Source organism: Engraulis encrasicolus, chromosome 14, assembly GCF_034702125.1.
Source record: "Engraulis encrasicolus isolate BLACKSEA-1 chromosome 14, IST_EnEncr_1.0, whole genome shotgun sequence".
Taxonomy (NCBI): domain Eukaryota; kingdom Metazoa; phylum Chordata; class Actinopteri; order Clupeiformes; family Engraulidae; genus Engraulis; species Engraulis encrasicolus.
The window spans coordinates 46974526-46992139 of record NC_085870.1 but is presented as its reverse complement, the minus strand read 5'-3'; the positions used below and the strand labels follow the sequence as shown (position 1 = coordinate 46992139).

General features: G+C 42.5%; 1 protein-coding gene across 2 annotated transcripts in view; it reads left to right on the top strand.

The window, feature by feature from the left end:
* Positions 1 to 16108, top strand: part of LOC134462778 (zinc finger protein 850-like) — a 49868-nt gene extending 33760 nt beyond the window's left edge. Inside the window, exons 8-14 of one of the 2 annotated variants that reach the window (XM_063215986.1) lie at positions 212 to 604; positions 757 to 993; positions 6711 to 7103; positions 7257 to 7490; positions 9490 to 9882; positions 12656 to 13270; positions 14995 to 16108. In XM_063215986.1, the coding sequence (XP_063072056.1) occupies positions 212 to 604; positions 757 to 993; positions 6711 to 7103; positions 7257 to 7490; positions 9490 to 9882; positions 12656 to 13270; positions 14995 to 15698 (2969 nt within the window). In that variant the 3' untranslated portion in view covers positions 15699 to 16108. Of the gene's footprint in view, positions 1 to 211; positions 605 to 756; positions 994 to 6710; positions 7104 to 7256; positions 7491 to 9489; positions 9883 to 12655; positions 13271 to 14994 lie in introns of those variants that run through there. The other variant, XM_063215987.1, reaches the window with a different exon arrangement.
* Positions 16109 to 17614: the final 1506 nt, after the last annotated feature.

The following is a 17614-nucleotide window of genomic DNA, read 5'->3' as shown; positions in this document are numbered from 1 at the left end:
GAAAATAATCGAATCCCTGCTTTAAGAAATCAATACCGTCTCGTATCCTCACGGAGGCTGTGATTTACACCACTAGTAGGAATTATCTTCAAGACCCTAATACAGGAGAGATACCTTATAGCTTAGTCCCCCTTGCACCTTATGTGTGCTCTGAAATTTGACAGGAAATGTTTCTTATACAGACTTAGTTTACGTTATATTTGCTTTTCAGACTGCAAGATTGATTGTGAGAGGATGGTAAATGACAGGAGTGAGGAAAGCGAGCCCCCGTCTACAGAAGGCCCTCGGCCATCCACACAACAAGCCACCTTGCAAAAGATGCCATCCCACTCAAAAAAGCAAGATGCAAAGAGGCCACGGAAGTACCCATGCCTGGAATGTGACAAAGTATGCACTTCTTCATATCATCTTAGAAGACATCAGAAACTTCACACAGGGCTGACGCCTCATGCATGCCCCCACTGTGACAAGACCTTTCAACAGAAAGCTGGGTTGACCACACACCTCAACATCCATACAGGAAATCGACCATTTGAATGTCCAAGCTGCAGGAAGAAGTTCTTCCGGGTTTCAGCATTAGTAGACCACCTGGTACGGCATACTGGTAAGGCTGTTTTTTAATAGTAATAAAAATGAGGAGAATGTTTCAATCTTTCAAAGATCAACCTGTTACCATCATCCCTCCCGAATTAAGACTGTGATGCTATTTTCATGTAATAAATATCTGCATCTGTTCCATGATGTTTGGTTTTTCAGACTGCATGATGGATTGTGAGAGGATGATTAACGAACAGAGTGAGGTCAAGGACCTCCCGTCCACAGAGCAATCTCGGTTATCCACACTACAAGCCACCTTGCGCAAGGCGCACAAGGCTCCAAAGTACCCATGCTCCACCTGTGGAAAAGTCTTCTTGCGTCCGTCTGGACTTGCAGAACATCAGAAAATGAAGGACTTACAACGTAGACCCACTCCACACTATGCACGGAATAAAAGTGAGCCGAATGATAAGGTGGTATGGAAGCTGGCGAGGTGTGAGTTAGCACCATGAAGTCGCAAATATAGCATTTTTGTAGCCACAGATATGCGACTTGTAAGAACCCAAAACGTAATAACTGCCCATAACGTAATAACTTGCCCATAACGTAATAACACATCCCTACCCATAACGTAACAACGTTCTGCCCATAACGTAATAAGGTATTACGCTATGGGCAGGTTATTACGTTATGGGCCTTACACTAAATAAAAGCTTTGATAATGTAATAACGATGCCCATAACGTAATAACTACCATTAACGTAATCATTTGGGCCCATTTGAAATGTAATGAAGCCAATAACGTAATATGTATCTTCTAATATTGTAATAACCTTCTGCCAATAACGTAATGAGGTATTTTGCAGATCATTATGTTATTTGCCATCAGGGGCAGAGGCAGGATCAACATCAGGGACATAGGCAGAGTCATCATCAGACGAGGCAGCTTCAGCACCATCAACATCAGAGACGGAGACAGTGCACCATCAGGGACAGAGGCAGGGTCACCATCAGGGACAGAGGCAGGATCAACATCAGGGACAGACGCAGGGTCACCATCAGGAGCAGAGGCAGGGTTACCATCAGGGACAGAGGCAGGATCAACATCAGGGACATAGGCAGAGTCATCATCAGACAAGGAGGCAGCTTCAGCACCATGAACACAAGGCAGCTGACCATACAGTCTGCGCATCTCTGCCTCCTGAAGGACTGAATGTAAGGGTGAATACTACCATCTAAAGTAACTGACATAATGCTCACTTTGCCCCTCAGCAAAATGTCAGAGTTAAACTGGGGAAGTCTTAACAGAAATTACCAGATGGTGATATAACAAAGCTGGCATCTAAACCAAGACTCAACACAATTTTAACATTAAACAATTGGGATGCTCTCTGGAGAGTTAAGTGGTCCCATATGTGCCGTTTTGTGCCATTCTCAGTAGGTATCCCTCCCAGGTCTTCTCAATAAACTCAGAGAGATGTGCCCCTTCCAATTCATATGGATGAACAGATAGATCAGCCACTATCTCCTGATGCAATGACACAATGATAAAGCATCCATCAGCTTGGATGAATGGTAAAATAGGAAACACTCCTTTCAAAAACAATGAGAACAATCACAGTCACAGGAACCCTGGTGAACACCTTTGTGTCTAAATATGTCGGACCGGACAAAATAGCAAGCAAAATAGCAAGAAAAATAGTAAAATGCCCCCTTCTGGAAAACAGCCCCCTCAATTCTAATGAATCTACTCTCTTAATCCACTTCAAACTCAAATGTAAAATATAGGCCTATTTCAAATAAATAAATCTACAGGAAATGTATTTTACAATGCATCGTAATAAGATAACATTAGATGTTCAGATGTTGTCATGAGTTAATGTAATTTGGTAAACTGGTACAAACTGCACAAAGGTATAATGTTTCCATGCGGTCTTTCACATTGGAACGATTGGACAAGGCAGCATGCAATTTCCCAAGTTATAACTAGACTGCATTCCAACAGAAAATGCTAAAAGTGCTGTGTGTGCTGAGTGCAAGCATATTTAGCATAAACAATCTACTCTGAGCTAGTATATTGAAAGCAGTGAAATAACACACAATACAATAAAACATCTTAAAGTAATTAACCTTATCAGTATCTTTGTTAGCCTACTTTTGTTAAGTAAGACTAGATTTGTAGTTAATCAGTTCATTTTGTACTATAATTAGCATTCTTAAAGGTAAACTGTGCAGGAAATGGTCAAAAACGTTACTGCAGAGCCCTATCTCACGCCTTTCGTAAAGTCTTCACGAAAATAATATATTAATTTTCGTGGTGCATTCACGTTATTGCCCGCCTTTCGTAAAGTCTTCACGAAAATAATAGATTAATTTTCACGCTGCCTATTCACTTGAATTGCCCCACTGCTGCTATGGTTATCCAAACGTCTGCAGGGGCTGGGAGGGGGTGCTGACAGAACACTGCTGATACACTCGGGACTCACTAATTCGACGCCCTTTCGGTACTTACGCCTTATGTCCCCTAAACCTAAACTTAAACCTAAACCTAACCCTAACCCTAAACCTAACCTTAACCCTAACCTTAACCCTAACCTTGACCCTAAACCTAACCCTAAATTGCTTGTTTGAAATGTTTGATTACCATGTGACAGTAGGCTACCGAAAGGGCATCAAACTAGTGGGTCGCTAGGCAACAGTCGGGCAATTCAAGTGAATAGGCAGCGTGAAAATGAATCTATTATTTTCGTGAAGACTTTACGAAAGGCGGGCAATAACGTGAATGCACCACGAAAATTAATATATTATTTTCGTGAAGACTTTACGAAATGAGTGAGATACGGTTGTACTGCAACTATGCTGTTACAACCGTATCTCACTCATTTCGTGAAGTATTCACGAAAAAAATTGAGTAATTTCCGTGGTGCATTCACGTTATTTCCCGCCTTTCGTCAAGTCTTCACGAAAATAATAGATTCATTTTCACGCTGCCTATTCACTTGAATTACCCGACTGTTGCCTAGCGACCCACTAGTTTGATGCCCTTTCGGTAGCCTACCGTCACATGGTAATCAAACATTTCAAACAAGTATTTTAGGGTTAGGTTTAGGGTCAAGGTTAGGGTTAAAGTTAGGGTTAAGGTTAGGGTTAAGGTTAGGTTTAGGGTTAAGTAGGGTTAGGTTTAGGTTTAGGTTTAGGTTTAGGGGACATAAGGCGTAAGTACCAAAAGGGCGTCGAATTAGTGAGTCCAGAGTGTATCAGCAGTGTTCTGTCAGCACCCCCTCCCCGCCCCTGCAGACGTTGGATAACCATAGCAGCAGTGGGGCAATTCAAGTGAATAGGCAGTGTGAAAATTAATCTATTATTTTCGTGAAGACTTTACGAAAAGCGGGCAATAATGTGAATGCACCACGAAAATTACTCTATTTTTTTCGTGAAGACTTTACGAAAGGCGTGAGATTGGGCTCGCTGTTAATTGAAACTGGGCTGCCTTATGCCACATTTGATCTTTACATGAAAGTTTACTAAGTAATAAACACATATTTTCTACTATGGCCCATGTTCCATCATTTTTGCAGCTAAAAATTTCCATTTCTTGAAATTCAAAATGGCGGTCTATGAAGAAGATCCCCCTTTTCCTGAATGAAAAGTGCGATTTTCCCTGTCATAATGAATGGGTAGTGAATGGGTAGTATGAATTCTGAAAATAAATAACTAATAATCTTACACAGTGTAGCTTTTAAGATAGTATAGTAATCATATCAGCTCACCTGCTTCAGTTTAGAAACAATATAAAAATATATATTTAATTATATCACATTAACACAATAAGAAATATTACCATAATTGTTAGTTTAATATCATCATTAAACTACATTGTCACAGCCCATAGATGTCTGTTCCATCAGGACATAAGAACAACATTCATTAGCTAGTTACATATTTTCTGAATAAAATTTTGATAGTTAACAAGTTAGTATTATTAGCATGGTTGGCATAGGCCTACCTGTCAACCAACCTTACCTAATTTTAAAACACTTGGCTACACATTTACCGTTGTTTCTATTTCACGCTATTGGCTTTATTACATTTCAAATGGGCTCAAATTATTACATTACTGGCAGTTATTACGTTATGGGCATCATTATTATTACATTATCAATTTTTTTTTAGTGTAAGGCCCATAATGTAATAACCTGCCCATAACGTAATAATGTATTACGTTATGGGCAGTTATTACGTTTTGGGTTCTTACACGACTCTTCTTCACATTTTTTTGCACAGAGAAGTTGGGTGACTGTGTGTGTGATTGTCTGTTCGCGTGTGTGAGAGAGTGGGCGAGTGAGTAAGTGAGAGAGAGCACGCAACCGCGGGGGTCCCGTATCTTCTTCGTTCCTTTCCCACTTAAGAGTCTGTATTGTTCTAATGTATCTGTCCGATCTCTATCACAAAATAAACGGGTAAAACGACATGCAAGACCTTTTCCCCACTGTCAAGTGTCCATTCCGTGCTCAGTGCTTTTTAAACGTCCTGCTCATTTTTATTTATTTTTTGCCAGGACCTTCACTATTTTGCCTCATCTTTGAACTTGCATAAAACACTCCCCCGTGTGATATTCAAGGTATTTGAATATTCAAATAGTTCGAATTCATGTGGTTTTTCAGAACGGATATTAGAATGTAATTTTTGAGCAATTTTGACAGCCCTAATTCTAATACCCGTGACTATACTGTGACAGAACATAACACAAGAACAATACATCAAGGGATGACTAGGGTAGTGATTAAAATAGAAGATTAGGGCTTTGTAGGATATTGATTGATTACAATGATGAAGATATAAAAGATTGATTTCGCTATTGAAAGGGAGCAACATATTCCACTGGGATTTTGAAGAAGGTAGCCTATGGTGATTCGGATGTCCGTGGCTAGCTTCATGAGCCACGGTATAGCAACGGGCGGCTGCTGGCTATGGACGAGCAGGAGGCGGCTGAAGCTGCTGCCAGCAGCCGAGGCAGACAGCCCGGACACAGAACAAGAGTCAGACTGCTGCCAATAATTACAGGGGTGCGAAACTCGGGCGATCAAAAACACACGTCTGTGTCATCCTTCGATTCCATCATTTCATCCAGAAAAAAATGCACCGCTGGAATTCTCGCCCCAGCTACAGCCATTGCGGCCTCCTCGCAGGCAGGTCATCTGCCTCGGCTGTTCTGGCAGCGGCTTCGGCCGCCTCTTGTTCCTCCCCGGCCCTCAGCTGTGCGTCGTCGCTATTGTGGCTCGTAGAGAAAGCCACAAACATCCGTTTCTGCCAAGCCTTTTTCAAAATCCCAGTCCTCCATATTGCATCCGTCTGCATATTCAGTACCTTCAGCCATGTTGGCTGTTAGCGGTTAGCATGTTAGCTGCAGCTCTCTGCGAGTGACTTCAGAGACACTGGCACTAATGATGTGTCGGTCGCGAACGATTCGGCTCAAAGAGCCGGCTCTATGCAGTAACGATTGGAACTGGCTCTCCAATTTGGGAGCCGTTTTTTTTCTTCAGTATATCGCTGTCTCTCTGCTTCCCTGTCACTGTGCATGTGCTCTGTTGTTTCCCACGTTGTTTTTTGCCCTGCGGTGCCTCTCTCCCTCTCCTACCTTTTGCTCTGCTTCTGGCACTGATCTGTGATAGGTCTGTTAGCGCATTAGGTCCAACCCCCTGTGGGTGGTGTTGAAAGGGTGGGAACTAACGTTTGTAGTCTCAATAGAAATCCACCCCCTCTTACACATCCTCCTACAATGACCCGAAAATCGTCATTTTGCGTCATTGTAGGAGGAAGTGTAGAGAGGTGAATAGGGATTTCTCCAGTCTCAGGGGAAATGAGAGGCTTTGCATTGCTAGAAACCCACTACTTTTGAATGGTCGTGCAACACTCTAATGCAAATGTGTAAAGTGTCCCTTTAAGAAATCAATAAAGTCTCGTATCCTCATGGAGGCTGTGATTTACTATTTATTTGCTACTAGGAATTATCTTCAAGACCCTAATACAGGAGAGAGACCTTATATCTTAGTCCCCCTGGCACCTTATATGTGCTCTGAAATTTGACAGGAAATTTTGACTGAATTTGTTGTTGACCAGCCACATTAACACTTATACATACTGATTTTCTGTGGTATTTGCTTTTCATTCAGACTGCAGGATTGATTGTGAGAGGATGGTAAACGACAGGAGTGAGGAAAGGGAGCCCCCGTCTACAGAAGGCTCTCAGTCATCCACACAACAAGCCACCTTGCAAAAGATGCCATCCCACTCAAAAAAGCAAGATACAAAGAGGCCACGGAAGTACCCATGCCTGGAATGTGACAAAGTATTCACTTCTTCATATCATCTTAGAAGCCATCAGAAACTTCACACAGGGCTGACGCCTCATGCATGCCCCCACTGTGACAAGACCTTTCAACAGAAAGCTGGGTTGACCACACACCTCAACATCCATACAGGAAATCAGCCATTTGAATGCTCAAGCTGCAGGAAGAAGTTCTTCCGGGTTTCAGCATTAGTAGACCACCTGGTACGGCATACTGGTAAGGCTGTTTTTTAATAGTAATAAAAATGAGGAGAATGTTTCAATCTTTCAAAGATCAACCTGTTACCATCATCCCCTCCCGAATTAAGACTGTGATGCTATTTTCATGTAATGAATATCTGCATATGTTCCATGATGTTTGGTTTTTCAGACTGCATGATGGATTGTGAGAGGATGATTAACGAACAGAGTGAGGTCAAGGACCTCCCGTCCACAGAGCAATCTCGGTTATCCACACTACAAGCCACCTTGCGCAAGGCCCACAAGGCTCCAAAGTACCCATGCTCCACCTGTGGAAAAGTCTTCTTGCGTCCGTCTGGACTTGCAGAACATCAGAAAATGAATGACTTACAACGTGGCACTCCACACTATGCACGGAATAAAAGTGAGCCGAATTATAAGGTGGTATGGAAGCTGGCGAGGTGTGAGTTATCACCATGAAGTCGCAAATATAGCATTTTTGTAGCCACAGATAGGCGACTCTTCTTCACATTTTTTTGCACAGAGAAGTTGGGGGACTGTGTGTGTGAGTGATTGTCTGTTCGCGTGTGTGAGAGAGTGGGCGAGTGAGGGAGAGCGCGCATCCGCGGGGGTCCCGTGTCTTCTTCGTTGCTTTCCCACTTAGAGTTTGTATTGTTCAAATCTATCTGTCCGATCTCTGTCACAAAAGAAACGGGTAAAACGACATGCAAGACCTTTTCCCCACTGTCAAGTGTCTATTCCGTGCTCAGTGCTTTTTTAAACGTCCTGCTCATTTTTTTTTTGCGAGGACCTTCACTATTATGCCTCGTCTTTGAACTTGCATAAAACACTCCCCCATATGATATTCGAGGTATTTGAATATTCAAATAGTTTGAATTCATGTCGTTTTTCAGAACAAATATTAGAATGTAATTTTTGAGCATTTTTGACAGCCCTAATTCTAATACCCGTGACTATACTGTGACAGAACATAACACAAGAACAATACATCAAGGGATGACTAGGGTAGTGATTAAAATAGAAGATTAGGGCTTTGTAGAATATTGATTGATTACAATGATGAAGATATAAAAGATTGATTTCGCTATTGAAAGGGAGCAACATATTCCACTGGGATTTTGAAGAAGGTAGCCTATGGTGATTCGGATGTCCGTGGCTAGCTTCATGAGCCACGGTATAGCAACGGGCGGCTGCTGGCTATGGACGAGCAGGAGGCGGCTGAAGCTGCTGCCAGCAGCCGAGGCAGACAGCCCGGACACAGAACAAGAGTCAGACTGCTGCCAATAATTACAGGGGTGCAAAACTCGGGCGATCAAAAACACACGTCTGTGTCATCCTTCGATTCCACCATTTCATCCAGAAAAAAATGCACCGCCAAATTCTCGCCCCAGCTACAGCCATTGCGGCCTCCTCGCAGGCAGGTCATCTGCCTCGGCTGTTCTGGCAACGGCTTCGGCCGCCTCTTGTTCCTCCCCGGCCCTCAGCTGTGCGTCGTCGCTATTGTGGCTCGTAGAGAAAGCCACAAACATCCGTTTCTGCCAAGCCTTCTTCAAAATCCCAGTCCTCCATATTGCATCCGTCTGCATATTCAGTACCTTCAGCCATGTTGGCTGTTAGCGGTTAGCATGTTAGCTGCAGCTCTCTGCGAGTGACTTCAGAGACACTGGCACTAATGATGTGTCGGTCGCGAACGATTTGGCTCAAAGAGCCGGCTCTATGCAGTAATGATTGGAACTGGCTCTCCAATTTGGGAGCCGTTTTTTTTCTTCAGTATATCGCTGTCTCTCCGCTTCCCTGTCACTGTGCGTGTGCTCTGTTGTTTCCCACATTGTTTTTTGCCCTGCGGTGCCTCTCTCCCTCTCCTACCTTTTGCTCTGCTTCTGGCACTGATCTGTGATAGGTCTGTTAGCGCATTAGGTCCAACCCCCTGTGGGTGGTGTTGAAAGGGTGGGAACTAACGTTTGTAGTCTCAATAGAAATCCACCCCCTCTTACACATCCTCCTACAATGACGCGGAAATCGTCATTTTGCGTCATTGTAGGAAAAAGTGTAGAGAGGTGAATAGGGATTTCTCCAGTCTCTGGGGGAAATGAGAGGCTTTGCATTGCTAGAAACCCACTACTTTTGAATGGTCGTGCAACACTCTAATGCAAATGTGTAAAGTGTCCCTTTAAGAAATCAATAAAGTCTCGTATCCTCATGGAGGCTGTGATTTACTATTTATTTGCTACTAGGAATTATCTTCAAGACCCTAATACAGGAGAGAGACCTTATATCTTAGTCCCCCTGGCACCTTATATATGCTCTGAAATTTGACAGGAAATTTTGACTGAATTTGTTGTTGACCAGCCACATTAACACTTATACATACTGATTTTCTGTGATATTTGCTTTTCATTCAGACTGCAGGATTGATTGTGAGAGGATGGTAAACGACAGGAGTGAGGAAAGGGAGCCCCCGTCTACAGAAGGCTCTCAGTCATCCACACAACAAGCCACCTTGCAAAAGATGCCATCCCACTCAAAAAAGCAAGATACAAAGAGGCCATGGAAGTACCCATGCCTGGAATGTGACAAAGTATTCACTTCTTCATATCATCTTAGAAGCCATCAGAAACTTCACACAGGGATGAGGCCTCATGCATGCCCCCACTGTGACAAGACCTTTCAACAGAAAGCTGGGTTGACCATACACCTCAACATCCATAGAGGAAATCGACCATTTGAATGCTCAAGCTGCAGGAAGAAGTTCTTCCGGGTTTCAGCATTAGTAGACCACCTGGTACGGCATACGGGTAAGGCTGTTTTTTAAATAGTAAAAAAAAACTAGGAGAATGTTTCAATCTATCAAAGCTAGGGCTGTCCCTAACGATTATTTTTCTCCTGAATATTCTATCAACTATTTTTTTTTCCAATAGTCACGATTATTTTTACATTTTTTTTGGAAGGGAAAAACTGATATGCACCTAGGGCCTATTAGGACAATGATTTCTAAATGTATTAGCCTACATTTACTGATATATAAAGAGGCCTAAGTTATAAAAGGAAAGTGGAAAAAAATATATCAGCCACCACCACCATAGGTTAGGGTAAAGGCTACCAGAGATTTTATGAGTAGGCTAGGAAAGAACTTGGCTACTCTGTCCACGTGTTTCTGTTGACGCACCAAAACCCAGCTGATCCCTATCCCCCTTCTGTTGCTAATGTAGACCCAGTACGACATAATTAAGAGTATTATTATATTATTAGAATAGTATTACTATTTATTTAGACCTGCAGTGGGCACAAACAGTATTGAATAGTGCGAGGTACACTCCGTGCACCGTGATGAAGGGACACAAGACTGGTCTGAATCAGGCCCGCATTCCTCTCACTCCACATCTCCCGCTGTTGGCAGGAATATGCACACTTCTTTTGTCTTCATTTACTTTTTTACTTTGTATACATGCTCTTCTACAAACACCCCGACCACTGTCACCCTCAAGGTGTTGAATATTGCGTCTTTATACCACGGCAGTCTGGAATCTCCCATTGTGACGCACTAAATTGGGTATTGATTAACTGTCTATATATGCACACCTGAAGTAGTCCCACTATTAGGTCACTTTTCTGACCGCATAACTCCAGTGTATCAATGCGTGAATCTGGAGCAAATCTTAGTAGACCTAATCAAATTTGAAACATGTTTATTTCTCCCAACTGACCATCACTCTGTCAACTTTGTAAGAGAGAGAGAGAGAGAGAGAGAGAGAGAGAGAGAGATTCCCTGCGCAAAGGGACGCCGTTTCACTCCGCTTCGCGTCGTGGCCGCATCACCACCTAGGTGTGCATTATTTTTCCTGTTATACGCACACCGTGTCGTCAATTATCCCTTACTTATTATATGGTTGTGACGTCATCGGTCGAATGCTCCATTCATTTCAACGGGGCTCCCCAACGTTCGCACGTCTGTTATGTAAGGGTTAACGTTCGGCGAGAAGGTCGCTACCGTGGAATAGCAGCACGACAGAGAGAATCTTTAGACCCCGACGCGGAGCGGAGGGGTCTTGTTCTCTCTGAAGTGCTGCTATTCCACAAAGCGACCGACTCGCCGAAAGTTAACCCGCTTATTATATGGATATACTTAAATGATTCACACATGGCGGGGAGAATTCTTTAGGCCTATTTAATGTTAAGATTGTTGCTGCGCAAAACAAAACAGTGCCGTTGTGGAACACCGCTAGGCAACAGCTAGGTAGCCAGGACAACAGGTGTTGTCTATCACAGCAGCTGATTAGAGTCTTGTTGAAAAGTCGCTTTAGCAGTGAAAAGTCTTGTTGCCATTGACAGCGGTCTGTTATAGACCAACCCGTCCGTTATCGAAAAATAACAGACGTGCGAACGTTGGGGAGCCCCGTTGAAATGAATGGAGCATTCGACCGATGACGTCACAACCATATAATAATTTTCGATAACGGACGGGTTGGTCTATAACAGACCGCTGTCAATGGCAACAAGACTTTTCACTGCTAAAGCGACTTTTCAACAAGACTCTAATCAGCTGCTGTGATAGACAACACCTGTTGTCCTGGCTACCTAGCTGTAGCGGTGTTCCACAACGGCACTGATTTGTTTTGCGCAGCAACAATCTTTTGACATTAAAAGCTATAATAGACTTAACATTAAATAGGCCTAAAGAAATGTCCCCGCCATGTGTGAATCATTTAAGTATATCCATATAATAAGCGGGTTAACTTTCGGCGAGTCGGTCGCTTTGTGGAATAGCAGCACTTCAGAGAGAACAAGACCCCTCCGCTCCGCGTCGGGGTCTAAAGATTCTCTCTGTCGTGCTGCTATTCCACGGCAGCGACCTTCTCGCCGAACGTTAACCCTTACATATCAGGAACATTACGAATCATTGCTTTATCTCCCTATCGTTGCTATGCACGCCGTCAGCACAGCGACAGTATACAAAGCAGCATGAAATATTTACCCCGCGTCTCGATCTGAAAAACCTTCACTTCATACAAGTCAGTCTCCTACAGAAACTCGACCAAGTCTTGTGCCTTGTATTTAAAATATCGCCACTCTTATGTCTTTGTCCGTTTATTGGGCTGATTAGTGGTGCCACTGTTACCTTCATCTTCGTCTAACACTGACACCCTCGGACGTTCAGCGCCTCTGCCCTTTTCTCCGCTTCTGTTTCAGCACGTACCTCGCGGCTCGCGCAAATCACTTTTTTTATTGGGCTGATAAGTGGTGCCAATGCTACCTTCATCTTCGTCTGACACTGACACCCTCGGACGTTCAGCCTCTGCCATTTTCTCCGCTTCTGTTTAGCACGTCTACCTCGCAGCTCGCGCATATCACTTTTTTTTGCGCAAATCACGTAAACGACGGTATGTTGACCACGCTGACTTATTTACGCAATCGACGTAATCGATTACGTCGAATAGTCGGGACAGCCCTAATCAAAGCTCAACCTGTTACCATCATCCCCTCCTGAATTAAGACTGTGATGCTATTTTCTGAAATGTCTGTTTCATGTAATGGATATCTACATATGTTCCATGATGTTTGGTTTTTCAGACTGCATGATGGATTGTGAGAGGATGATTAACGAGCAGAGTGAGGTCAAGGACCCCCCGTCCACAGAGCAATCTCGGTTATCCACACTACAAGCCACCTTGCGCAAGGCCCACAAGGCTCCAAAGTACCCATGCTCCACCTGTGGGAAAGTCTTCTTGCGTCCGTCTGGACTTGCAGAACATCAGAAAATTCACACCGGGGAGAGACCTCACCTATGCTCTTACTGTGGAAAGACATTTAGAATAAAATCTATTTTGCAATTGCATATACGAACCCACACAGGGCACCGTCCCCATGCGTGCTCAGTCTGTGGAAAGCGGTTCGCCCAGCAGTCACACTTAATTTTTCATAAGCGGCTACACACTGGCGAGAAGTACCCATGCATCGAATGTGACAAAGTATTCACTTCTTCATATCATCTTAGAAGCCATCAGATACTTCACACAGGGTTGAGGCCTCATGCATGCCCCCACTGTGACAAGACCTTTCAACAGAAAGCTGGGTTGACCATACACCTCAACATCCATACAGGAAATCGACCATTTGAATGCCCAAGCTGCAGGAAGAAGTTCATCCGGGATTCAGCATTAGTAGACCATCTGGTACGACATACTGGTAAGGCTGTGTTTTTTATAATAATAATAACTAGAAGCACTCAGAGAGCGCAGACCTCCGACCGACACAGATTTCAATCATACTTGCTGTGCCTGTTTAGTAGCAAGGTAGCACCCCAAAACTGCATTTGTGTGAATCTGACACCAATATTAAGGGATAAACAGACTAGCAAAGGTTTACATATGAGGGTAGGACACTATACATTCAGCCTTTATTATATTTTATACTTTATATTTTAAAATGGCCGGTTTCTTGTCTAAACTAAACATAGCCTGTAAGGTCATAAACAACAACTGAAAATGGGGTGTTTGGTTCTTCATTCATTTCAGAGATAATGGGACCTAAAGGTTGAAATGAATTGTAATGAAGTAGTAATAGAGTAGTGTCAGGGACAGGCCTGGACTGGCCATCTGGCATAACAGGCATTTTCCCGGTGGGCCCTGCACCCTCATCGGTCCCTATGCCAGGTACTCAAAAACTACACAGCTTCTGCCCATTGTCAATGGACACAGTGGAAGCTAGACCATTTTCAACATTCAGAGAAGGCAGGGCTGAAAGAATAAGCTCAGTAAAGGAATTTTCTAAATGTTCAAGCATCAAAGGGTATTTTGTAGCTGTATATGATGGCAACTAGTGGCTAGTATGTGTTGAGGAATGTATGCTGAGCACTGGAGAGGTGAAACTGAACTTCCTGCATCCTCATGGACCATCTCCATCCTTCGCGTGATATTACTTTGCTATTACCATATTATTGCTAGGTGATTTGTATGATGCCATATTTTTGAGTCCCATTTTCTCTGAAATGAATAAAGAACCAAACACCAGCATTTCAGGAGTTGTTCATGACATTGCAGGTATTTTTGATATTCAATTTTTAATTTTTTAATTTATGATAATTCATATTTTGAGGGTTGTTGTATTCCATGCTGTTTGTGTAGTTTGTAGAGCCAGAAAAGAGCTTTCAAATAACACCACAGACATCTTTTTGTGACTTAGACTGACTGATATAATCAAGGCTGAATGCATAGTGTCCTACCCTCATATGTAAACCTTTGCTAGTCTGTTTCTCCCTTAAAATTGGTGTCAGATTCACATAAATGCAGTTCTGCTCTCGTAAACTACCGGTGAACTGTGCTACCACGAGAACAAGGAAGTAGCGAGATGACCAATAGCGCATTTTCTCTGCGACCTTCGCGACCGTCTGACGTGTAGTCAGGATTTTCTTGAGGCGCGCTACGACGGTTGCAGAGCCTCTGCACGGTGGGCGTGGTCGTGCACAGACGGTTGGAAAGGATCTGCAACCGTCAGTGCCAATAAGTATAAATTGGCCTTAAGTCTTTCTGCCTTGTTTTTGTGGAATCCCAGCAATTCAACTTCTCGTCACTAGGGGGCGTGGATGGTGAAGAATCTTTAAAAAGGTCCTGTTTCTGGTTCAGAATCACTTGTTCCTTGGGTCATTATCAACAAACCCACAAAGTTTCGTCCAAATCTGTTGATTGTTTTTTTGAGTTATGCTTTTGACAGACAGACAGACAGACGAACAAACGCGATCGAAAAAAATAACTTCTTGGCGGAGGTAAAAATGAAGAGAATGTTTCAATCTTTAAATGCTTGTTACCATCATTCCCTCCCGAATTAAGACTGTGATGCTATTTTCTGTTTCTGATGCTAATATCTGTTTCATGTAATGAATATCGGCATATGTTCTATGTTTGGTTTTTCAGACTGCATGATGGATTGTGAGAGAATGATTAACGACTGGAGTGAGGTCAAGGACCCCTCGTCCACAGAGCAATCTCGACTATCCACACTACAAGTCACCTTGCGCAAGGCCCACAAGGCTCCAAAGTACCCATGCTCCATCTGTGGAAAAGTCTTCTTGCGTCCGTATGGACTTGCAGAACATAAAAAAATTCACACCGGGGAGAGACCTCACCCATGCTCTTACTGTGGAAAGATGTTTAGAACAAAAATTATTTTGCAAACGCATATACGAACCCACACCGGGCAACGTCCCCATGAGTGCTCAGTCTGTGGAAAGCGGTTCGCCCAGCAGTCACAGTTAATTTTTCATAAGCGACTACACACTGGCGAGAAACCCTACTTGTGTTCTTTCTGTGGGAAAACCTTTAACCATGTTGGAGGTTTGAACAGCCATATAAGAACCCATACTGGAGAACGCTCACACCAGTGTGAATTTTGTAACAAAACATTTAGTAATTCTAGCTCCCTGAATGTTCACAGGAGGGTCCACACAAAAGAGAAGCCTTACTTATGCACAGTGTGCCCAAAGAGTTTCCCCTCTACTACTGGATTAAAGAAACATATGCGAACACATACAGGAGAAAAACCCTATACGTGTTTAAAGTGTGGGAAAACATTTACACAGTCATTCAATTTGAAGGTTCATCAGCGTGTGCATCGGTAATGTGATTTCAATATTGATGACAATAACTAAGCAAATAATAAACAGCACTTGCAAGAATTACATGAAGGCTATGTGGAAGAGATGTTGTGACTTGTCAACAAGACCAACATTGTTGGAGTTTTAATTGTGGTGCAATTTATGTCATTGACCAGCTCGGTTAAAGCCTGGGGAATGTGAAGGTGCTTAAAGCCTCAAGTGTTATAGTAAGGTTAAATTTATCGGAAATTGTAGTTGTGTAAAGTTCTTTTTAAAAATTCATTTTTGAAATTGTGCAAAGCAATGTCTGATATGGGGACGATGCCATTCTTCATCAGACAGGACAAAAACTTTTTTGTAATTCATTGTCTGCCACTTTTAAGAGACAAACATGTACATGTTTATTATGCAAATAAACAACTGAGTGATTCTAAGATTCGAGTGCTCTTTTAGGTCCATGGACTTTATTTGCCAATTGCACTAACTATTAACTGCAGCCAATGATGTTTTGGACATTAGCAGACATGTATCTTTCATATAATGGGTGGTTGATGTTTAAGGGTGTAACACAATTTTAAAAAAAGTTATTCCAATTCCTGAAAAAGTTGATGGGAAAAAATTGGGAAAAAAGTGAAAAAAAACCCCACTTTTTTGCCATTTTTTGGAAAATGTGTCTTATGGTGTGACATCATTGGTGTGACATTTCTGTAAGTAGGGCTGTCCCAAACGATTATTTTTCTCCCGATTAATTCATCAAATATTTTCTTGGAATAGTCGATTAGTCAAACGATTAATTTTTTGAAGTACTCTAGCATTTGCCTTCAAGGAAATTAGGAAAAAAAGAAAGAAATCGTTAAAATTAGGTCCCTGAGCTCACAATGAGCTTTAAATCATGATAGAAGCTTATTTACTCCGAGATAGTGTCAAATTCATACGTGCTGGGCAATTTTAGGTTTCAATAAAGTAATAAAGCATTAGTAAAGTAAGTAAAAAGCATTGAATTAAATGAAACGATTAGACGACGATGAAAATTCTCGATTAGTTGATTAATCGTCCCAGATACTATAAAATTATTCATATTCTGCACAAACAAATGGCAAAACATTTTCACACAGCACACAATAGCAATCCAGATGGGTTAATGGTTGAAGGTCTAGAAACAATCAAAAAGAACATTAGGGATGGTGACAGGTTAGAATTATTACTACAAAGGAAACGTTCTACATCTGCACTTTGCAGGCCATGACATACCCAGGATTAAATGAAGAAATTGATTTTAGTCCTTATTTGTAATGACTTCTCAGTTTATAAGTGGTTTTCCAGTATTGGTAGCTGTCCTTATCTAAGCCTGTTGCCACCTAGTGGCTCTTAATGTATCTTCTTTTGTTTGTATATATGTTTTTTGTTCTTTTTCCTCTCTACCTGGCCATTCACTGGCTTGTGACACCTGTATGGCCATCTAGTGGCTCTTGCATGTAATTAGGGCCCGAGCACCGGAGGGTGCGAGGCCCTATTTAGTCCACGGGCCAGGTGAGATGTCGGTACCACTCAGAGGGGCAAAGGTTGCTTATATTTTTTGAAAAGATACATGTCTGAAGTTAACATTTTTGTATGATAACCCTTCTGGAAGTACAGCCAAGTTAGGGTTATCAGCCGTTAAAATAACACCCCCCCATCAAAAATAAAGGCTTTTAAGATGGGTGCCTGTCTTTCTACTGGCCCTTGTTTAAGACATATAGGGATGGTTAATTTTGTTATGTGTGGTATCGTTGCGAAGGGGAGACTCTGAGCTTTCATCCGACACCTCTTGAGAACATTTTGGTTAAGTATAGCCCTCCCTGCAGCTCTTCAAACATTTACTCAGACACATTTTTTTTCATTTTTGCCAATATCATCTCTTGTCGTTTCATACTGTGGCATCAGGGAGCATCAGAAAGACC